At 44.9% G+C, this 24,604-nt stretch overlaps 1 protein-coding gene across 8 annotated transcripts in view; it reads left to right on the top strand.

Annotated features, from left to right (window-relative positions):
• The window catches only part of LOC124010896 (phospholipid-transporting ATPase 11C-like), a 79,685-nt gene that overhangs the window by 15,075 nt on the left and 40,006 nt on the right, over positions 1–24,604 (top strand). For all 8 annotated transcript variants that reach the window (XR_006834511.1, XR_006834512.1, XR_006834513.1 and 5 more), the window contains exons 3-5: positions 3,086–3,175; positions 22,282–22,362; positions 23,455–23,562. Coding sequence is in view for 5 of the 8 variants with exons in the window: in XM_046323664.1 (XP_046179620.1) it covers positions 3,086–3,175; positions 22,282–22,362; positions 23,455–23,562 (279 nt within the window). In the remaining 3 variants the exon portion in view is untranslated. The remainder of the gene's footprint in view (positions 1–3,085; positions 3,176–22,281; positions 22,363–23,454; positions 23,563–24,604) is intronic.

Below are 24,604 nucleotides of genomic sequence, written 5' to 3'. Positions count from 1 at the left end.
GACCACTCTGCTCTCTCAACTCAGTGTTCGCTTACGCAGTGATGTTTCATCTTGGTGGACGACCCTCTCTCCTTCCACCTCTTGAATTCTAATTGTCCTCTTCTCTAGCACGTTCTCTTTTTCCCCTCCCACTGCCTCCCCGCATGCTAGTCTTCCTCCCACTGCCTCCCCGCATGCTCGTCTTCCTCCCACTGCCTCCCCGCATGCTAGTCTTCCTCCCACTGCCTCCCCGCATGCTAGTCTTCCTCCCACTGCCTCCCCGCATGCTAGTCTTCCTCCCACTGCCTCCCCGCATGCTAGTCTTCCTCCCACTGCCTCCCCGCATGCTCGTCTTCCTCCCACTGCCTCCCCGCATGCTCGTCTTCCTCCCACTGCCTCCCCGCATGCTCGTCTTCCTCCCACTGCCTCCCCGCATGCTCGTCTTCCTCCCACTGCCTCCCGCATGCCCGTCTTCCTCCCACTGCCTCCCAGTCTTCCTCCCGCATGCCCGTCTTCCTCCCACTGCCTCCCCCATGCTCGTCTTCCTCCCACTGCCTCCCCGCATGCTCGTCTTCCTCCCACTGCCTCCCCGCATGCTCGTCTTCCTCCCACTGCCTCCCCGCATGCTCGTCTTCCTCCCACTGCCTCCCCGCATGCTCGTCTTCCTCCCACTGCCTCCCCGCATGCTCGTCTTCCTCACCGCCTCCCCGTCTTCCTCACCGCCTCCCCGTCTTCCTCACCGCCTCCCCGTCTTCCTCACCGCATGCTCGTCTTCCTCACCGCATGCTCGTCTTCCTCACCGCATGCTCGTCTTCCTCACCGCATGCTCGTCTTCCTCACCGCATGCTCGTCTTCCTCACCGCATGCTCGTCTTCCTCACCGCATGCTCGTCTTCCTCACCGCCTCCCCGTCTTCCTCACCGCATGCTCGTCTTCCTCACCGCCTCCCCGTCTTCCTCACCGCATGCTCGTCTTCCTCACCGCCTCCTCGTCTTCCTCACCGCCTCCTCGTCTTCCTCACCGCATGCTCGTCTTCCTCACCGCATGCTCGTCTTCCTCACCGCATGCTCGTCTTCCTCACCGCATGCTCGTCTTCCTCACCGCATGCTCGTCTTCCTCACCGCATGCTCGTCTTCCTCACCGCATGCTCGTCTTCCTCACCGCATGCTCGTCTTCCTCACACCGCCTCCCCGTCTTCCTCACCGCCTCCCCGTCTTCCTCACCGCATGCTCGTCTTCCTCACCGCATGCTCGTCTTCCTCACCGCATGCTCGTCTTCCTCACCGCCTCCCCGTCTTCCTCACCGCCTCCCCGTCTTCCTCACCGCCTCCCCGTCTTCCTCACCGCCTCCCCGTCTTCCTCACCGCCTCCCCGTCTTCCTCACCGCATGCTCGTCTTCCTCACCGCCTCCTCGTCTTCCTCACCGCCTCCTCGTCTTCCTCACCGCATGCTCGTCTTCCTCACCGCATGCTCGTCTTCCTCACCGCATGCTCGTCTTCCTCACACTGCCTCCCCGTCTTCCTCACACTGCCTCCCCGTCTTCCTCACACTGCCTCCCCGTCTTCCTCACACTGCCTCCCCGTCTTCCTCCCACTGCCTCCCCGTCTTCCTCCCACTGCCTCCCCGTCTTCCTCCCACTGCCTCCCCGTCTTCCTCACACTGCCTCCCGTCTTCCTCACACTGCCTCCCCGTCTTCCTCACACTGCCTCCCGTCTTCCTCCACTGCCTCCCCGTCTTCCTCACACTGCCTCCCCGTCTTCCTCCCACTGCCTCCCCGTCTTCCTCCCACTGCCTCCCCGTCTTCCTCCCACTGCCTCCCCGTCTTCCTCCCACTGCCTCCCCGTCTTCCTCCCACTGCCTCCCCGTCTTCCTCCCACTGCCTCCCTGTCTTCCTCCCACTGCCTCCCTCCCACTGCCTCCCTCCCACTGCCTCCCTCCCACTGCCTCCCTCCCCAATGGAAGGCCAGTATTTGTCTGTCAGGAGAGCTGTCTGTGGTGGTAAAATACACTGCTACTATTGATGTACCAGCAGGCAGGGGTGGCGATTCAAGCTGCCCCTCTGGTTCTCTGAGCCCCCCTAAATCTCTCCCCCCTGTCAGGACTAAGGGTGTGGGTCTGAGAAGGAGGGCGTTTAGATTCATGTATATGAGGATGCAGGGGAAGAGAGAGGAAGGGGATTTTTAGTGGTGCAAAGGGTCCCACTGGGAATGGGCCAATCAATGTCTCTCGTCCTCCAGTGTGACCGTGTAAACAGTCGTTAATTACCCTGGCTGTGGTGTTTACACTTCTACCATGCACCTGCTTCCCATTATCCTGCTCCTTACAACTCCCTCGCAGGTCCTTCTCTCCCCTCTCCCTGAACTATCTTCCCTCACTCTCTCCTCCCTCATTCCACTTCCTCATTCTCTCCTCAGTCTCTCTGCCCTCCCCCCTCACGCTCCTCCTCTTATTACTACTCTCTTCTCTCTGGCAAAATGAAATGGTCCCTTACTGCTACCGTTTGCATTTCAGCACTCTCTCTCCGTCTCCATGCAAATACGTTCCTCTACACTCCCCTCTCAACAGTGGTGTGTGTCACTGTGTTTTCCTCCACCTGTATTAGCCTGTTGTGGTTTAAGTTGCCACCGGGGCGTTGTTGGGCTGTCTCGCGGGGATTTGGCAACATCAGAGTTTCTCGTTCAGCTACTGTGTGGAGTATCCGCAGTCATGCCCACTTAAATGAAAGAGCGAAACAAGTAGGATCTGCCTCCAATTTAAGGTAATCGGCTCTCCTTTCAGGGCTGGGCAAATTTAAGGAGAGACGTCGCTAATCCGAATCATTGGAATATTTGCAGGCCCCCCAGGGACTGAGAGGGAAGACTGGCTCCCTGGGTCTCAGGTGGTTCAGAGGGCAGCACCAACTCACTGGGAAAACACACGCACAGAGGATGGAAATGATTTAATATGTCCTACTAGTCCTCTACTGTAAAGACGTTGAAAAACGGGGATGTCAGAGAACTGTAAAATAGTGGTTTACAGAGACCCAGGATCCAGTGGGGTAGGCTTAGCTTGTTTTTCTCATTGTCATGAGATTTCATTGGTGCCTTCTCTCTCTCTTTGTCTTTCCAGTACACGGTGTGGAACTTTCTGCCAAAGAATCTGTTTGAGCAGTTCAGAAGAATTGCCAATTTCTACTTCCTCATCATCTTTTTGGTGCAGGTGAGTTGTGTTTATGCGTCTGTGACTCGTTTGTATGTTGAATATGCGTTAATGTTAAAATAGCTTGTTTGGGTTTTGTAAAGAGAACCAGAAGACCCATACATGTTCCTGGGAGTCTAATCTTTCAGTGGTGGGGTCATAGTATGGAGCTTAGACTGTTCAAAAGATGGTGCAATATTTGTAGGAAGAAAACAGAAACCACTTAGTTTATTGCAACCACATCTAGCGGCTAGCAGAGGTTACTGGCAACCCTGGTTCTGTGAACCAACTCTTCCCCCCTTTTTTCAGTATCTGTCCTCTAGTTTGGGAAACGCTGTTATAGCTTGTTCTACATCTTTTGTAATAGTGAGCCAACATGTTTTCAGCACTTTTTTTTATTTCCCTGACTGATTTTAAAATGACTTCTCATTCTCTTTCGTCTCTCTGCAGCAGGCATATAGTAAGTAATATGTTTGGAACGTCTCAAATCTCAATCAAATCACAGTATTGAATCGCAATACATATAGAATTGTGAGCATCATCATGCATAGCATATCGGCACCGAAGAATGGTGCTATTTCGTATTGTGAGGTCCCTGGCAATTCCAAGCCCTAGTATGTTAGCCAAACCCAGCCCTGATATGTATTTAATATTTTTATACCAAAAAGTATTTTGCACACAGTTTAAGTCGGAAGTTTACATACACCCAAGCCAAGTACATTTAAACTCAGTTTTTCACAGTTCTTGACATTTAATCCTAGTAAAAATTCCCTCTCTTAGGTCAGTTAGGAACACCACTTTATTTTAAGAATGTGAAATGTCAGAATAATAGTAGTGATTTATTTCTTTCATCACATTCCCAGTTGGTCAGAAGGTTACATACACTCTATTAGTATTTGGTAGCATTGCCTTTAAATTGTTTAACTTGGGTCAAATGTTTCAGGTAGCCTTCCACAAGCTTCCCACAATAAGTTGGGTGAATGTTGGCCCATTCCTCCTGACAGAGCTGGTGTAACTGAGTCAGGTTTGAAGGCCTCCTTGCTCGCCCACAGTTATTCAGTTCTGCCCACACATTTTCTATAGGATTGAGTTCAGGGCTTCGTAATGGCCACTCCAGTACTTTAACTTTGTTGTCTTTAGGCCATTTTGCCACAACTTTGTAAGTATGCTTGGGGTCATTGTCCATTTGGAAGACCCATTTGCGACCAAGCTTTAACTTCCTAACTGATGTCTTGAGATGTTGCTTCAATATATCCACATTGTTTTTCTGCCTCATGATGCCATCTATTTTGTGAAGTGCACTAGCCCCTCCTGCAGCAAAGCACCCCCACAACATGATTCTGCCACCCCAGTGCTTCACGGTTGGGATGGTGTTCTTTGGCTTGCAAGCCTCTCCTTTTTCCTCCAAACATAACGATGTTCATTATGGCCAAACTCTTCTATTTTTGTTTGGACATTTCTCCAAAAAGTACGATCTTTGTCCCGGTCTGCAGTTGTAAACCGTAGTCTGGCTTTTTTATGGTGGTTTTGGAGCAATGGCTTCTTCCGTGCTGAGCGGCCTTTCAGGTTATGTTGATATAGGACTCGTTTTACCGTGGATATAGATACTTTTGTACCTGTTTCCTCCAGCATCTCCACAAGGTCCTTTGCTGTTTTTCTGGGATTGATTTGCACTTTTCGCACCAAGTACATTCATCTCTAAGAGACGGAACGCTTCTCCTTCCTGAGCGGTATGACGGCTGCGTGGTCCCATGGTGTTTATACTTGCGTACTATTGTTTGTACAGATGAACGTGGTACCTTCAGGCGTTTGGAAATTGCTCTCAAGGATGAACCAGACTTGTGGAGATCTACCATTTTTTTTCTAAAGTCTTGGCTGATATTTTCTGATTTTCCCATGATGTCAAGCAAAGAGGCACTGAGTTTGAAGGTAGGCCTTGAAATACATCTACAGGTACACCTCCAATGATTTTAATTAGCCCATAAGAAGCTTCTAAAGCCATGACATAATTTTCCTGGAATTTTCCTAGCTGTTTAAAGGCACAGTCAACTCGGTGTATGTAAACTTTTGACCCACTTGAATTGTGATCCAGTGAATTATAATTGAAATCTTTCTAAACAATTGTTGGAATGTGACTTTTGTCATGCACAAAGTACATGTCCTAACCAAATTGCCAAAACTATAGTTTGTTGACAAGACATCTATGGAGTGGTTGAAAAATGAGTTTCAGTGACTCCAACCTAAGTGTATGTAAACTTCCGACTTCAAACGTGTGTGTATATATGTACACACACACAGTGCATTCAGAAAGTATTCAGACCCCTTGACTTTTTCCACATTTTGTTACGTTACAGCCTTATTTTTAAATGTGTGTGTTACAGCCTTATTTTAAAATGTGCGTGTGTGTAATTTTTGTGGGGTATAGCTATGTATTTGTCACTGAATGTGTGTTTGTAGAATGTGTGAAACAGTCAATTTGACTTCCTGTGGTCAGGCCTGTGTGTATGTGCATGTCATCCTCTGTATGCGTTTTGCGAGTTTAACCTATTTATGGCAGTTGTGAAACTGGGTGTGTGTGGGTAAGCCTCTCCTCCACTGCTCAGTGGAAAGTGTGAGTGGGCTGAGAGAATGAGGGCTGAGCCAGAGTCAAAGCACATGTTTATCCGTCGGGTCAGTGCTCACAACTGAACCACACCATTCCCACCCTGTATGGGGCATCAAACGGATGCATCCGGTTTTCAGGGGAAATGGAAAGAGCCTGAGCAACTTCCGATTTTGTCAGAAGTGAACCTTTACAGAAAGTAAAACGCACCTCAGAAGTTTTTCACCTCTGCTGCATTAGGTCCCTTTCTCTACCTCTCTTCCACATCTCTTCTATAAGGCCTAAAGATCTGCCCAGCGACGATTTAAAAAAAAAAAACTACAATTTCTCTGTCTCCCTCGTCGCTCTCCCTCTAACCCAAGGAGATGGAAACTAACCACCTCTCTCTGTAACAACTGTAACCTAAACTAAAGGTCTAAACAACCTGTCCCCAGTGTAATCTGGCCCAGTGTATTGAGCGTCAGGGAGATTCTTCTGGGAGATGAAGAGCTGGATGCATAACATTCTGAGAGGATAAGATCATGGAGTGGCTGGCTGGTATAAATAGAGTAGCCTACCAGTAGTCGTCATGCTCGTGTCAGAGAACTAGTCTAGAAACCTCGTGGTAGGGCTGGGCGATATCGATTTTATTTCAATGTTATGGTTTTGAACTTTCAAATGCCTGTATCCAAGAATCAAGGATTTTTCCCCCCACTTTTGAGTTTGTCTGCTTGTTCTCATGGTTTTTTGAAATATCTTCTTCAGTGCCTTGTTTACCTTCCCATTTAAACTAGAGATCAGTATATAATGACGAAGTGCTAATTTCTCCCCCCTAACATTGGGAGTCCTTGTACCAAAGGCGGGAAAGCAAGCGACAAGCTTAGGTCCAAAATTAGTCCATAGAATGGCTTTGTCATAAGAGTGAAACCTCTCGCTTCGCTGCCTCCTCTCTGTTTACACACACACACCAAGCCCCTCCCCTGCCACGTACACAACAACGATGATAGAGCACTTCTTCCTCTCTGACAAGTGCTTTCAACTCGCTATTTGTATTTGAGGTTTTGTCCAAAAGAATTGGTCACATGGACACCGAAACACATTGACAGGATTTTTACTAGAATTGAGAACTTTCTAACAATGTTTCTCAACTTCTCAAGTTATGGCTCCTGAGTGGCAGAGCACTTTAAGGCACTGCTTCACAGTGCTTGAGATGTCCCTTCGGCCCCGGGTTCTCTCACAACCGGCCGTGGCCGTTGAGCGAGACAATTGGCCCAACGTCGTCCGGTTTAGGGGAGGGTTTGGCTGGTCGGGATGTCCTTGTCCCATCACGCTCTGGCGACTCCTTGTGGCGGGCCGGTTGTACGCGGTTTCCTCTGACACATTGGTGTGGTTGGCTTCCGGGTTAAGCGATCAGTGTGCCAAGAAGCAGTACGGCTTGGCAGGGTCGTGTTTCGGAGGACGTATGGCTCTCTACCTTTGTCTCTCCCGAAACCGTACGGGAGTTGTAGTGATGGGATAAGACTAACTACCAATTGGATATCACGAAAAAGGGGTGAAAGTACCAACAATAATGGTACCATCAATGAACATTAGTTCTTGTAAATTAAAGGGGAACTTAACCACTAGACTCTATTTTGGTGTTTTTCTGGTCTCTGCTTAATTTTGAGTGATGAGGTGTTTCAGACATAGACTAGCTGTAGTTTTTTAAAATTTTTGTGCCGGGAGACTTCAACCAATGACGTCATTGGTTGATTAAGCCTGTTGTGATTAAAAATTAACGGAGATGTTTGTAGCTATTATTGCGGCCTTTTGTGTTTCGCCGATCACACGAGTAAATATGTTTCTGTTAGTTCAATAGAGCCGTTGGACTCAACGGTGTTCCTATCTTCCAGGATGTTGCAGGATCTCTAGGCTGACTCATTTTCCCTGGCTTTGTAAGACTACAGCCAGACAGGAGCCATCATTTCTTTCTTCGTCTCACCCTTGAAGGCAGACTTCAAAACAGTGGCGGTACTAGATTACAGGTTCACTGGATCTATGTTAACCGTGCACTGCTGTGTAAATTCACCTCGGTCTTCAGAGCAATTAAACGTTGTCTTGAATACAAGCCATGTCTATTTATTTGCTATATTGACAGACTAACCTACTGTTTTATTGAAACATGTTTACTTGCCAACCAATTAGTTTAAATGATACACAAACTCCCTGCATCATTTGTTTTAGCACTAAGATTGATGCGAGTTTATCCAAATACATTTAATGAATTGATCAATAAGTTGAAATCAACACTTTATAGGTTTCTGATAAAGCTGGAATCATTTAGCCACTTGTCAGTACTAGTAAAACAAAGTTATATAAAACACTTATATACATATGTACGACAGCTAGCAATATCTGGACCACAATGCAGTTGTGAGCATACTTGGCATTCAATATTATACTACAACATCAGTCTAACTGAATATGGATGTTGGTTGAATGTTCTTCATCTGGTGAACTTCTTGTGTTGGGGAATGGCAGCTGGTTTAGCAGGCTTTGGTGATGTTGGGTTTGGGGAACTGTGGCTCTGGCTCCTTGTAGACCACCGTCTGGCCCTTTCTGAACTCCACAGCCAGCTGGACAAGCCTCTTGTCCACTTTCTTCACCACCCACTGCTTCAACCTCTTGGAGACGATTTCATGGAATGACATGTTGACTGGTCATGAAGATGTGTAACCATACAATGAATTAAAAAGGGTACTGTGGAATGGTGTTTTGTTACACTCTGAGTCAATGGGGCTTTTAGCAAATAGTGTAAAAGTTTGAGCAGCACTTGTGGACAGTCCACAGTCTTGTGGACAGTTCAGTGTTATTGGTGGTTTTTGTTTTCTCAACCGGGTAGTCTGTTTTCATTACTACTTTTGGCTGTCCTGGCTTGTTTAAAGTCCGATGGGTTTACAGGCTCTGTACTACTGAAGCATATGTCAAGGTCAGCAGCAGCAGCATGGTTAGTCTGTAGGACTCATAGTCAGTGCTTCAGCCAACATTTTACACTTTGCCCCCATCAATACACACTCGAACAACAACTTTGTCCACCCACCGCCCTCATGGCAATGGATCACGCATACTAACCTTCGCAAAAAATACTTTTTCCCAACAGACACCAGTTGGTCACTGCATTAACAATCAACTTGCATCCTAATAACTACAGTAGGTGTAGCCTACTTATAAACACACCAACCATGATGACAAGACCGTGAAAAGGGATAACTAGTCAGTTACACAACCGAAATGTGTCTTCTGCATTTAACCCAACTTTTCTGAATAAGAGAGGTGCAGGTTGCTGCCTTAATTGATGCCCAGGGAGGAGGAGTTGTTAAGGGTTAACTGCTTTGCTCAAGGGCAGATTGACAGATTTTTCCACTGTGCCGGCTCCGGGAATCGAACCAACAACTTTCGGCCCAAAGCTCTTAACCGGTAGGCTACCTGCCGCGGACCGTGTGCATGCCTAGCTCCAGTATATTTATTTGCTCGTCATGGAAAGATTTAATAGATTTCCGGTGACTTACGCTAGTTCCTGGTGCTGAGCTTGATGTTCGTGCCTCTGCAGTTATTGATTAGACTCTAAATAGAACAGTCATGTTGGCATCTGCGGTAGCTAGCTAGCCTAACGGTTAGCTAAACGTAACCTAATGAAAACATTAGCTTGAGAAGTTACAAATCACATCGTCAGACAGCAGCTGCCTAATTATAATGAACAATAATATAACACAACCGGCAACAATGTCAAAGATTTAAGTTAAGGCTGTCCCCGACTAAAATAAATCTTGTTTGGCCGAAAGTGGTCTGTTCTGTCGACCAATTGATTGGTAGAAATTTGAAACGTGAATTTTTCAATATACGCACCCATGTATTTTAATAAAATCAACTATATGCTTGGTTGATGCTGTTTGATTTAAATAAGACCATTGACTCGAGGGAGCCAAAGATCAAGATAACCAGAAGAGGAGAACCTGCCCGACCATCCTCTTGCTGGCTTTACCAGATTCTGCTATTACTCTCCTGAAGTTGTCGGCAATTGGCTACACGAGGAGTCTGCAACCTTTCATGTGGAATGCCAATTTATCTGACTATTTCGTGCCAGTTATGGTTTTCATATGGACATTTTGTGGAACAGTTTCATTTAATTTACGTAAAAGTAGCCTACATAAAGCCAACAAATAAAACATTGCAGCCTGCAGGTAGAACATACCCTGAAAAATAAATATCCTATAAATCACATTGGTTACGCATGGCTTGTCTGCAAATTAACTTCAAACATATAAAATATTCTGGGCTCCTCAGTTTCCCGGTGCCAGTGACTGAGCCAGACACACTGTAGGCTATTTGTCCAAGGGTTAAGAGCTCATCAGCCAGACTTATTTTATGTTTCCACTGGATCAGGGCATGACATTTTTCCCATTCACACGGAGTGGTTATCAAAAGGGAGAGAGCTGGAAAGATTTTAAAAATACATTGAACTACTGTCCTCAATGGATGTAAAAATATACTTTGTTTGAGGGGAAGAACATATTACTTTGAGAAGCTCCAGAACATTATGGTGGTGCGTTAAGCCAATCTGAAATACTATCATATTCTCAAATGGGCACATTTTTATATGCCCACATTTGAACACAGGCCAGGTAGCCTATAGGCCTACTTCGATCTGTAATCCGGTGCGCTTCCTTACTCCACAATGACTGTAGCGCTCCAAACAAAAGACAATGACCTAAATTGACAGCTCATAAATGAAATAAACTAACTTATTTATCACAAGTGTAGCATAGGTTGTGCGCACTGCAAACTACGTGTCTACTTTGACAATGGAAATACCTGGAATAATATATTGAATGCATTTACAGAAATTACCATAACCAAACATTGTAGATTAGGAATTAAAGGTAAATGTAGGGTACTGCTGGTGATGTATGTAATGGGGAATTGATATATGCAGAGAATTCACACAATGCATGTGCACAAATTGGTCGTAGAGCACATTCTGGAGAGAGACGTGCATTTTGGCCACCCTCCCCTTCTTGGACTGTGCCATCCACGTAACCTCCACAATGGATTACTCTCATCGTCTGCAATGGATTAGTTCACTGAGATGGCCGCAAATCAGACAGGTGTCTCTCGTGTGCCATAAAGAAATAAATATATATTTGCTGTCGCTCAACCTAAATAAAATTTTGGGCGAACAACCGTTTATGGCCCAAAGAATCAACCAGTCGACTAATTGGGGTCAGCCTTAGTTACAGTTCAAATGAGAATCGGTCCAACTGAAATAAATTAATTAGCCTCTAATCTATGGATTTCACATGACTGGGAATACAGATATGAATCTGTTGGTCACAGATGCCTTATAAAAATGGGCCTCACAATAGCCCCCAGGATCTAGTCACGATATTTCCGTGCATTCAAATTGCATTGATAAAATGCTCGTTGTCCGTAGCTTGTTCCTGCCCATACCATAACCCAACCACCACCATGGGGCACTCTGTTCACAACGTTGACTTCCGCAAACCGCTCGTCCACACAACGCCATTCACGTGTTCTGCATTTGAGGTGAATTGGACGTACTGCCAAATTCTCTAAAATAATGCTTGGGGGGGCTTATGGTAGAGAAAATAATATTAAATTGTTAACAGCTCTGGGGGACTTTACAGTCAGCATGCCAATTGCACCCTCCCTCAACTTACGACATCTGTGGTATTGTGTTGTGACAAAACAGCACATTTTAGAATGGCCATTTACTGTCCCCAGCACAAGGGGCACCTGTGTCCCTGTTGTTTAATCAGCTTCTTGATATGCTACACCTGTCAGGTGGATTGATTTATCTTGGCAAAGGAGAAATGCTCACTAACCATCCACATTGATGGGACAGTAGTGGAGAGGGTAGTAAGTTTTAAGTTCCTTGGCGTACACATCACAGACCAACTGAATTGGTCCACCCACACAGACAGCATCGTGAAGAAGGCGCAGCAGCACCTCTTCAACCTCAGGAGGCTGAAGAAATTTGGCTTGTCACCAAAAGCACTCACAAACTTCTACAGATGCACAATCGAGAGCATCCTGTCGGGCTGTATCACCGCCTGGTACGGCAACTGCTCCGCCCACAACCGTAAGGCTCTCCAGAGGGTAGTGAGGTCTGCACAACGCATCACCGGGGGCAAACTACCTGCCCTCCAGGACACCTACACCACCTGATGTCACAGGAAGGCCATAAAGATCATCAAGGATAACAACCACCCGAGCCACTGCCTGTTCACCCCATTATCATCCAGAAGGCGAGGTCAGTACAGGTGCATCAAAGCTGGGACCGAGAGACTGAAAAACAGCTTCTATCTCAAGGCCATCAGACTGTTAAACAGCCACCACTAACATTGAGTGGCTGCTGCCAACACACTGACTCAACTCCAGCCACTTTAATAATGGGAATTGATGGGAAATTATGTAAAATATATCACTAGCCACTTTAAACAATGCTACCTAATACCCTACATTATTCATCTCATATGTATATGTATATACTGTACTTATTATCTACTGCATATTTATGTAATACATGTATAACTAGCCACTTTAACTATGCCACTTTGTTTACATACTCATCTCATATGTGTATATACTGCACTCAATACCATCTACTGTATCTTGCCTATGCCGCTCTGTACCATCACTCACTCATATATCTTTATGTACATATTCTTATCCCCTTACACTTGTGTCTATAAGGTAGTAGTTTTGGAATTGTTAGCTAGATTACTTGTTGGTTATTACTGCATTGTCGGAACTAGAAGCACAAGCATTTCGCTACACTCTCATTAACATCTGCTAACCATGTGTATGTGACAAATAAGATTTGATTTGAAGCAAATGTATTTTATTTTTTGTGTGGAACATTTCAGCTTTTTTTATTTCAGCTCATGAAACATGGGAACACTTTACATGTTCCATTTATATGTTTGTGCTTCGGAATTTCTAGCGAGCATATTCTGAAAACCAGCTAGATTTTGGTTTAGGATAAACAAATGTAGTTTACTTGCTAGGTAACTTTAGCTACGCTATCTCGGCTTGACTTTTCTGCTGCTTTTCTTCCTCTTTGAAGTGAAGGGGAACATCTCTTTGCTAGCATCCCTTTTTAACGTTCAACGACATGGCAACCCTATCAGTTGAGACTTCAGTTCCGTTTCTAAATCCTCTGGCTTAAACTACTGGCTAGACTTTTTAATATTTTTCACCTCCACAGGGCGCTCCATGTGCTGAAATCGCTATGCATTTGTGGTTTGCTGATAGGCATGGCAATATAGCTTCCCGTTTCTACCGGTGAGATGCATAAATGCTCGTATTTGCATGTAGTGAGGAAATCTGTCATTATTGTGACATGTTCATAGCTTATTAATGGAAATACAGTGCATTCGTAAATTATTCAGACCCCTTCCCTTTTTCTTCCATTTTGTTACGTTACAGCCTTATTCCAAAATTGATTAAATAAAATTCTACACACAATACCCCATATTGGCAAAGCGAAAATAGGTATTTTAGAATTTTTTGCAAATGTTTAAAACAGATATACCTTATTTGCGTAAGTATTCAGACCCTTTGCTATGACACTGAAAATTGAGCTCAGGTGCATCCTGTTTCCATGAATCATCATTGACGCTTCTACAACTTTATTGGAGTCCACCTGTGGTAAATTCCCTTGATTGGACATGATTTGAAAAGCTACACACCTGTCTATTTTAAGGTCCCACAGAAAGAAAAAATAAACAAACCACGAGGTTGAAGGAATTGTTCGTAGAGCTCCGAGACAGGATTGTGTTCAGGCACAGAGCTGGGAAAGGGTGGCAAAAAAAAGCTGCACCATTTGAAGGTCCCCAAGAACAGTCACTTCCATTCTTAAATGGAAGAAGTTTAGAACCACCAAGCCTCTGGATGGGCGGCTAACTCTTGGAAAACTGATCGGGGAGAAGGGCCTTGGTCAGGGAGGGGACCAAGAACCCGATGGTCACTCTGACATAGATCCAGAGTTTCTGTTTGGAGATGGCTGTCCTTCTGGAAGATTCTCCCATCTCTGCAGCACTCCACCAATCAGGCCTTTATGGTAGTGGCCAGACGGATGCCACTCCTCAGTATAAGGCACATGAAAGCCTGCTTGGAGTTTGGCAAAAGGAGCCTAAAGACACTCAGACCATGAGAAACCAGATTCTCTGGTCTGATGAAACCAAGATTAAACTCTTTGGCCTGAATGCCAAAGTTCTGGAGGAAAACTGACACCATCCTTACGGTGAAACGTGGTGGCAGCATCATGCTGCAGGGACCGGGGGACTAGTCAGGATCAAGGGAAATATGAATGGAGCAAACTACAGAGATCCTTGATGAAAACTTGCTCAGGACCTGACTGGTTCACCTTCCAACAGGACAGCAACCCTAAACACACAGCCAGGATAACAGAGGCTTTGGGACAAGTCTCTGAATGTCCTTGTGGCCCAGCCAGAGCCCGGACTTGAACCCAATCAAACATCTCTGGAGAGACCTGAAAATAGCTGTGCAGCTACGCTTCCCATCCAGCCTAACAGAGCTTGAAAGGATCTGCAGAGAAGAATGGGAGGAGTTCCCCAAATTCAAGTGTGCCAAGCTTGTAGCGTACCCAAGAAGTCATACCCAAGAAGACTCGAGGCTGTAATTGCTATCAAACGTGCTTCAAAGTACTGAGTACTTGTGATTATTTTTAAATGTGCAATTACTAAAAACCTGTTTTTGCTTTGTCATTATGGGGTATTGTGTGTAGATTGAGGGGGGGAACTAATCCATTTTAGAATAAGGCTATAATGTGAAAGTAAAGCGTTCTGAATACATTCTGAATTGACTATATGCGGTGAAATGTCCTTTTAATGCTCAGTCTATTGTTCGGCATTGCGGTATGACTTGTGCGTCTAATTTTCTCACTCATTATTCATTCAGGATGTGTAATCATGGTAACATTCCCATTAATGTAGAAGTGTTCAGAAAGATTCTATTATTACCAATAAAAGTTGCTCAAATGACACACTAGATTATTTAGCATTCCTTTCTATTGGGCACACAATCTGAAACAGCAAATGTATCCAACATTTGTAGTCACAAGTTTAGTAGTCATTGTAGTCATTGTGTGCTATGAATATAGGACCAAATACTTAACTTTTTATTACTTTAATACATATAATTGCATTTGTCACAGTACTTTAGGTCCACTAAAATAAGGGGGAGTTGGGGCTGGGCAATGTGCCCAACATATTAGATCACTTTATTTTTTTGACGTTATTTTGTTTTTTAATAATAGTTGTAAATTTTCTTGTCGTGTGTGTGTGACCCCAGGGTGGAAACGCATACATTCTAAGTGATTTCAATGGGTCTTTCTCCTTTCTGATTTTGTTTTATACTGTTCAATTCAACTTCAACCCCCAAAAAGTCAATTTTCAGCCATTTCTGCATTTGAGATCATTTCTACCCTGCCATGTAGGGCTGCACGATATGGGCAAGTAATCTGGGCCTTATTTTTAACAATGTTGCAATTTGACTTGTGATTTAGAGCAAAACACTTGGAATCATGGGACTATGTCTTTTCTAATTATGTAGTTAGAATATAATAGTGGGCATTTTTTAATAGTGTTTGACATTACAATGAATGAGAATGCCAGGGAGGAGTTATTGCGACAGGGTAGGAACTAATGTGTTGATATGCGTTTCCTATAATCTTTGGCTACGTTGAATGTATTCTCTTAGCTACTTCATGTAGCTAACATTATTCTTGCTTTGCGTTTACAACTTTAATTTAGAAGACACTGTTGCACAAACATGTTGATTTAGGTCTACACAATCACTGGTATTATCAGGCTGTATAGCTAATTACGCTTGCCCTTACTCAGTACGTGTATTAGCTAGCTAGCTAGTGATTAGCAGCTAACAAGATTTAGGCCCAACTTGCTAAGAAAAGACAAACTAGCTGTTTGCAGATGTAAGAAACACAAGCTAATAGTGTCATTATAGAATACTAGTATTTATATTAAGATGCAAAGTGACAACTACAGTGTTGCATATGCTGCATTGACCATGACGCAAGTGTTGCATATGCTGCATTGACCATGACGCAAGTGTTGCATATGCTGCATTGACCATGACGCAAGTGTTGCATATGCTGCATTGACCATGACGCAAGTGTTGCATATGCTGCATTGACCATGACGCAAGTGTCTCGTGTTTGAGGAACATCAAATGCGCTCCATTAGTGACGGGGCTTAGCTAGGTCTGTGTGGAAAGTGGCATAGAGGGAGTGGAGAGGGATGACTCAAGTAGCGAAGTAAACTGTAAAGATGGACGCTACACACTGCGTATCACATTTTAACAAACCAAACATTCAAATACCGGTATAGAAGGTAAAAACCAAAACCGGTCCGTTCATCAATACCGGTATATCGCAAAACACGTATACTGCCCAGCAGTAGGGGGAGTATGCACAAGAAGTGTGTGTGGAATGGATGGAAATACCCTCAAATTAAAGCTGACAATCTGCAATTTAACCTCAGTCATTGCATAATTTCACATTCAAAGTGCTGGATTACAGAGCCAAAACATGTCACTGTTTACATTTTTTGCCATTTCGTCCAGCCCTACCCCAACAAGGTTGAAGAGATGCGTTGGTCTTGAACTCTGTTTATTGGTTATTTGATGTCCCCAGCCAACAGCACAGCCTCCTCCATCAGTGTTCTTTACCTATTTTGAGTCTCTATCAGTGGGTTCATCTTAGTGTATTGTGTGTGCAGTCCATATGTACTGGAGTGTGCAGTTAACTAAATGTGCATAGTGTGTTTGATTAAGATGAAAGGTTTAAGTGCAGTGTAAACGTGAGTCATGATTTTGTAATCGTGTGTCTCTTGTGTGTGGGTGTGTTTTGGGGTGGTATGGGCTGTGCTCACATGTTTACCCAGCCTGGCGTGTGGCATGCCATTTCTCAGCTAATCCAACCTCTCTGGAAGAGAGCCTAACTGTCCAGGTCCCCCCCACGCAGCCTACCATTATATCACACGGTGTAGCACAAACAACCTGCATTCACATCACAGCCAAAAATAAACCCTTTCAATTACCAGAATCCAAACCTCGCACAACCCCCCCCCCCCCCTCCTTCCCCCCTCTTTCTCAGTTAGTGAGTCTCCGTTCAATGTCTTGCTCTTAGTCTCTCACTCTCTTACTGAGCTTTTCTTTTTCTCTCATCTCCCTGTTAACAAGTCTCCCTCTCTCCCTTTCCCTCTCCATTAGCAGGTATCTCTCCATTCATCCATCCCAGTTAGTGATGGTCTCCATCTCAGCAGGTTTCTCTCTCCCCGTTTAGTGATGGTCTCTTTCTCTCAGCAGGTCTCTCCCTCCCCGTTTAGTGATGGTCTCTATCCCTCTGTTGGTGAGTCTCGCTCTCTGCAGCGAAAGCTGCACCGCTGACGTCAGCAGCCAGGGAGCCCGCTGTACTTATGAGAGCCTCAAATAGACTCTGGCTGCCTTTTTTATAAGAAAAGCACCACTCGCCTATAAATAGCCCTGCATGCCTTTTGCTGCCTGACTCCTGATCGAATGGGAGCAGATCAGGGGCAGGAGATGGAGGGAGAGAGGGAGGATGAGAGGGCCATTTCCTCCCCTGCCCTGGGATGTGAGTCACTCACTCTGACACACTTCTTCCCTGTTTTTCAGTGTCAGATCTCACATCAGTTCTGTGGAGTCGTCTTCTTGACTGACTAGGTCTGAGTGTTTTTGGTGCAGTGTGGAGGAGGCGAGTTTGAGGAATGGGCCTGGTGTTTTGTGGATATTCGGGTGGGATACGGTCTAGTTGTGTGATTCATGTGACATTACCTCTCCTTCCCTCATACATTTTCTAGACTCCACCAAACTAATGAGGCTGAGTGAAAATGGCCTTCCCCACCTAGGTAATGCTAGGGAGAACATTGGAGTGGTGCTCACTCAATGTATTGTACTAAGTGCATGGCTGTGGAATGTTTGTGTGCTATAGTGCCCTCTGTAGTGGCCACTCTCTCTGCAGTATTGTGTCCCGAAACTAAATCCGGTCGGGTGGGACAGACCATGTACCGGTCGGGGACAATACTGTCCTCAGCACTTTCAGATGCAGCTAGCCTGGACTGGCTGCATCTAGCCCCTCTCCCTACTGGCTTTTATCAATTTATTAGATCGAAAAACAATGTGCTCCTCAGTCCGCTCCCACCCAACATCCATCACCTATGGGGCCAGGAGGCAGCATTAGTTACAGCTGCTTTCTGCTGAATAGACTTTTACGGAGTGTGGTGAGGGTCAGGGCTTGGCTGGGATAGGAGAGTGGATCGGTGGGAGATATTCATTAAAACTTCATCAGATGGAACTGGTGGGTCCACTGAGGAGTCTAACACCTGGGTCCACACAGCTCCACATATTCTATTGAAGTGTTTTCTCTTTCTGTCTGGAAACACCTGCAGCTGTAGAAGAGGCAAGGGTGGTTTCACTGTTTCTCTCTTCTTTTGAGTCCCAGGGAGAGAAACAATGCAGAGTCTGTTCCCTGTTTTTCCAGATTCTGCATTCTGGCTGAAGGTTCAATGTGCCCCAGTCCATCTCTGCCTTTTTTTATAATAGATTTCTTAACTAATCACAGCAGTCTCAGATGCTTTAGCGCTTAGCCTGGTGGTGTGTGTACGTTAATCTCAATAAATAGACCCATTTTGCTCTAACGATAAATAAATAAAAATGTTATGCACAGTTGCGTTACATTAGCGGAAGGGCTCTAGACTGACTCTCCAGTGCCAAGTAAGACATTAAATAAGTTCGCTATTTCATCAAGCATATTCAGGGAATGCATGATACATATTTTGATGTGCAACATATCAGTCAAAATAGGATCATGTATGATCAGATTTATTTAGAAATTAATTTGCCTGCGTGTTTTGTGTGGATATTAGCCTAGCCTATATGCTACATAATTTACAACCTGAGGAAGTGGGAACTCTAAACACGTTAGCTAGATTGTCAACTGTAATATGATATTGTTGCTAGATGGCTACAGTGCATTCGGAAAGTATGCAGGCCCCTTTTCCACATTCTGTTACCTTACAGCCTTATTCAAAAAAAAAAAAAAATATAATAATAATGATTCAATCTACACACAATACCCCATAATAAGAATGTGAAGAATGTCTATAAACAGTGTTGTAGTGATGTGCACATAAATATGGGTTGTATTTACAATAGTGTTTGTTTTTCACTGGTTGCCCATGTGATCATCCTTGATGTTTCTACAACTTGATTGGAGTCCACCTGTGGTAAATGTAAAATTGATTGGACATCATTTGGAAAGGCACACACCTGTCTATGTAAGGTCCCACAGTTGACAGTGCATGTCAGAGAAAAAACCAAGCCATGAGGTTGAAGTAATTGTCCGAACGGATTGTTTCGAGGCACAGGGGAAGGGTACCAAAAAACATCTGCAGCATTTGAAGGTCCCCAAGAACACCGGGGCCTATATTATTAAATGGAAGAAGTTTGGAACCACCACCAAGACTCTTCCTAGAGCTAGCCGTCCGGCCAAACTGAGAAATCGGGGAGACCGGGAGGGGACCAAGAACCCGATGGTCACTCTGACATAGATCCATAGAACCTTCTAGAAGGACAACCATCTCTGCAGCACTCCACCTATCTGGCCTTTTATAGTAGAGTGGCCAGATGGAAGCCACTCCTCAGTAAAAGGCACATGTAGTCTATTCACTGAAACTACCTACCTAAGCAAACTTGCTTCGTAAGAGGGCAATATCGGTGTCAGTCTTTTTCGGTTTATCGTCCCAGCTCTGTTGTATGTACAGTATCAGTCAAAGGTTTGGACACACCTAGTCAATGAAGGGTTTTTATTTTTTACTATTTTCTACATTGTATAATAATAGTGAAGACTAACTCTTAATTAACCACTAGCCTAGCTAATGTTAGCGTGCTAGCTATAATTGGTAAAATATTGTACTTTTTGCAAATTCGTAACAGGTAATATGAATTGTAATATATGGACATTCCCAGATGAATACAGATCATATGAAATGTGAAATATCCTACTAAATGGAGTGTCTTGGATTTACGTGCATAAGGTGTCATCGTATCCCCACAGATCAAATTAATTTCAACAGTACAGTCCACTAGTATGCTGCACTGGTGTAAAATGTCACTATTGTATATGATTTGTATATTCACATATCTGGGTCATTTATACTTTTTTTTAAATAGTTTTTTTACATTATTTATTGAATATTCGAAATATACAATATACTAGCAGTGAAGCAGCTCAATAACTACATGTTATTGGAATGTACCATGGAATCGGTACATCAAAAATCTCTTCCCAACTAGTTTGTATTCTGTATGGCACAGTTGTCAACATCCTGGTCCTCAAATGAAACTGGTATACTTTCCTATTTATGCTATTTTTATTCCTCTGCCAGTTTTGATCCTTTATATTGGGCAGACAGACCAGTTTTCTACCTCCTCCCGCTGCCACCCGCCTCCATTTTTGGGGCAATTCTGTAATCAATTGGTTGTAAACTCTTGGATTGAGCAGACCTTCCCGTACAATTCTGATAACTCCATGAAGGACATAACTCTACCATTCCAATTAACAATATAATGTAAGAACAAAATACCCTTTTCAAACAACTTTCCCATAAATACAGGTATTTTATCAACCAGCACATTTGAGTTCAGCCATAATATTTGTTGTAATATTTGTTCTATCTTTTCAGGGGGATGAAATTGTAGCCAGCTCTGCAATGCTCGTTTGAAAAAGAGACTGGTTCGCGCCCGGGTATGGGCGAGGGGACGGTTTAAAATTATACTGTTACACTATCATTAGCATCTAACGGCTATACAAAGTGGTACTGTAGACATATATATTTCACACACACACACACACACACACACACACACACACACACACACACACACACACACACACACACACACACACACACACACACGGGCATTCACAGTAATGTGAATTAATCACGATAATAAAAAAGCAAATTGTGAACCAATAACGAACATGCCCCGGTCAAAAAAGGGCACTGTTACCCTTGCATCGATGTTAGTTAATGTTACCAACACCGGATAGGTTCAGTGAAAGGTGTGGTTTTACAGGGTAGACCATAGTAGTACAGGGCCCCTGGAGCAAATTGGAGGTAAGTGCCTTGCTCAAGGGCACATTGACAGATTTTCCACTTTGTCGCCTCAGGTATTCGAAGCCGCGACCTTTCGGTCACTGGCCCAACGCTTTAACCTCTAGACCTACTGCTGCCCTGCGTATGTGAGCGGAAGAGTGAGGCTGTGTTAGTGGGGAAGCAGCATGTTCCTCATTGTCAGTCCTCTCACAGGAAAGCAGGAGAACACCAGACCGAGAGGGCTCACAACATGTCTCCTGCTCCTGCCTCAGAGGATGCCTATCTGACAGCTTGTACAGCTCATGCTCCGAATGACAAATAAGAGCCACTCTGCGCACTGGTGTGTGTACGTGTGTGTGTGTTCTGTAACACAGGCCACTTGCTCAGTGGAAGCCCCGGTGGTGAGAGCCTTTTGCGTGCTGCAGGATCAGGGGAGAGGGGGTAAAATCTGTCGTGTGACAGCATTAAGAGGCTACACAACACATTCTCTCTCTCACACACACACACAATTACACAATCGTTGCATGTTGTTGGGGGCTGTTTTTGCTGGTAAGCTTTTGGCTTGTAGCTCCAGTCAGGCGGTGATCCTGAGCCACTGGTTGTTTGGGATTACCTGATTGGCCCTGTGCAGGCATGCTCTTTAGGAACATTAGTGGTTCAGGTTCCTGTATGTACACACACACACACACACACACACACACACACACACACACACACACACACACACACACACACACACCAGATTCCTGTACAGCCCCTGGCCTGCGGTGGAGGACTGCTCTCAGCAGGAGAGGAGAGCTTGCTCAGTGGTCTGAGACGCTGGCACCAGAACCAGGCAGGCGGCAGGCACCAACCCCTGTGTGTGCAGATTAAATACCACAGTGGCCCTGGCCCACTTGATTAGATGTCCTCCAAGCTGCTTGGGTTCTCCTCCCACTCTGTCTCGGTATGAAATGTCTCATGCCCCTCTGTTGGACCGGAGAGATTAGGCGGGTGTGCACACGCACACGCACACACACAATACAAGGAAGGAATCTGTCATAACTTGTCCAACTTTATTTTCCCATTCAGTGTATTTTCATTTAAGAAATGGTCTTGGAAATGACTCCTGTACTGAACAACTCCCGAGACGGAGTTTTCTGCATTCCCTATGTTGTAGTCGAGATAGTCGTTAGGACTTATGACCTAGTCAGTGTTATCTACAGTTTAGTATATAGGCTACCATTACAATTAGTCGACTAGTTATTAGAGCTAGTAGTACATTTTATCCTAAGACTTCATGAACGGGATTGTATAGTCCGTAAAGTTTCTGCTGTTCTCTCCTACAGGTGATCGTAGACACCCCCACCAGCCCAGTCACTAGTGGCCTGCCTCTGTTCTTTGTCATCACTGTCACAGCCATCAAACAGGTAAGAAACGGCAGCACTGTCCCCTTTAACCCCCCCAAATAGATGTAGAATTACTAGAACCGGCATCCCCATTCTGAGGGGCCTTTCACATTCTAGTGACTATTTCTGTGGCTCTCCATGTGTCTCCACCACCTCTCTTCCATGTTAAACATTTGTTTTCCCTTTCTGTAAAAGTTTATTTTTTAGGGTGTGAAGTATGGAATTGTTGTCTATGGTTTTGTCATAGCCAAAGTAATGCTGGCTATGCGATGGTGATTTTCTTTTAAAGAGAAGGGGAACGTTGTCTTGGAACATGACCAAACGGTACAATAGTCGCTCGTATAGAAACAAATGATCAGAGGAGTCTCTTTTCTGTTGAAGCGTGTCCAAGCTCTTAGATGTATTGTTTTATGAATGGGCTTTTCTGGTGGCCTGCTGCTAGGGCTTTTTGAAATGCACAATGGAGGGTGGACTTCCTTCCAAAAATATATATGGGACACACTGATAGCAGCTAGCGATGCTGCTGCTGCATTTAGCCAGGCTTTGAAGTGGGACACAAGGGGAGGCTCTGTAGACTGGGTTAGGTGAGCCCTGCAGTCAGTCCCTTATTAAACAGACTTTGTAGCTCCCTCTCTGTCCATCCACCTACCACCCTCTCTATCCTCCTCCTGTTTCATCCCTGCATCATCCCGAGCTCCCGAGTGGCGCAGCGGTCTAAGGCACTCCATCTCAGTTCTCGGGTTGTAACTACAGACCCTGGTTTGTTTCCAGGCTGTATCACAACTGGCCGTGATTTGGGAGTACCATAGGGCGGCGCACAATTGGCCCAGCGTCGTTAGGGTTTGCCCGGGGTAGGCCGTCATTGTAAATAAGAATTTGTTCTTAACTGACTTGATAAAATCCCTCCTTCCCTCCCTCTGGCATCTTTCTTCCTCTATCCCTCTTATCCCTGTTACCCTGACCTCTGACACTGACTTTCTATTGGCCCTCTCTTCATGTCCCATTTCACTCTCTTCTCCCCATCTTTCTTTCTCCCTCCTTACTTCTCTCTCTCCTCCCCTCCTCTCACCTCCCCTCCTCTCACCTCCCCTCTTCTCCCGCCATCGCTCTCAGGGCTATGAGGACTGGCTGCGGCACAAGGCAGATAATGAGGTGAATAAGTACCTGGTGACAGTGCTGGAGGACGGCCGGAGAGCATGCAAGGAGAGCGAGAAGATCAAGGTACCTTTTAGCAAGCTGCACCTCTGTCAAGTTCCCCGGAAATAAATATCCCCTTAGGGACATGGGGAGGGAGGGAGAGGTAATTGGAATCTTGGCATGTTCTTGTATGGCTCTATGGTATGGTAATCCCAAGTAGGTGATGCAGAATGGAGGAAGATGATACAATTCAGTCAAAACATTGAGGACACCTGCTCTTTCCGTGACAGAGGTGAATCCCGGTGAAAGCTATGATCCCTTATTGAGGTCACTTGTTAAATCCACTTCAATCAATCAAGATGAAGTGGAGGAGACTGGTTAAAGAAGGCTTTTTAAGCCTTGAGACATGGATTGTGTGTTCACCATTCAGTGGGTGAATGGGCAAGATACAGTTGAAGTTGGAAGTTTACGTTCACTTAGGTTAGAGTCATTTAAAACTAGTTTTTCAGCCACTCCACAAATTTCTTGTTAACAAGCTATAGTTTTGGAAAGTCGTTTAGGACATCTACTGCGTGCATGACACAAGTTATTTTTCCAACACTTGTTTACAGACAGATTATTTCACTTATAATTCACTGTATCACAATTCCATTGGGTCAGAAGTTTACATACACTGTGCCAGTTGACTGTGCCTTTAAACAGCTTGAAATCTGCCAAGACCTCAGATAAAACATTGTAGACCTCCACAAGTCTGGTTCATCCTTGGGAGCAATTTCCAAATTCCTGAAGGTACCACGTCCATCTGTACAAACAATAGTACGCAAGTATAAACACCATAGGACCACACAGCCGTCATACCGCTCAGGAAGGAGAAGTGTTCTGTCTCCTAGAGATGAATGTACTTTGGTGCGAAAAGTGCAAATCAATACCAGAACAACAGCAAAGGACCTTGTGAAGATGCTGGAGGAAACGGGTACAAAAGGATCTATATCCACAGTAAAACGAGTCCTATATCGACATAACCTGAACAGCCGTTCAGAAAGGAAGAAGCCACTGCTCCAAAACCGCCATAAAAAAGCCAGAATACGGTTTGCAACTGCACATGGGGTCAATTCATCATACACAT

The sequence above is a fragment of the Oncorhynchus gorbuscha genome, linkage group LG23 (assembly GCF_021184085.1).
Source record: "Oncorhynchus gorbuscha isolate QuinsamMale2020 ecotype Even-year linkage group LG23, OgorEven_v1.0, whole genome shotgun sequence".
In the NCBI taxonomy this organism is placed as follows: Eukaryota; Metazoa; Chordata; class Actinopteri; order Salmoniformes; family Salmonidae; genus Oncorhynchus; species Oncorhynchus gorbuscha.
The sequence above is the reverse complement of the archived record's forward strand: the minus strand, read 5'-3'. Positions and strand labels throughout refer to the sequence as shown.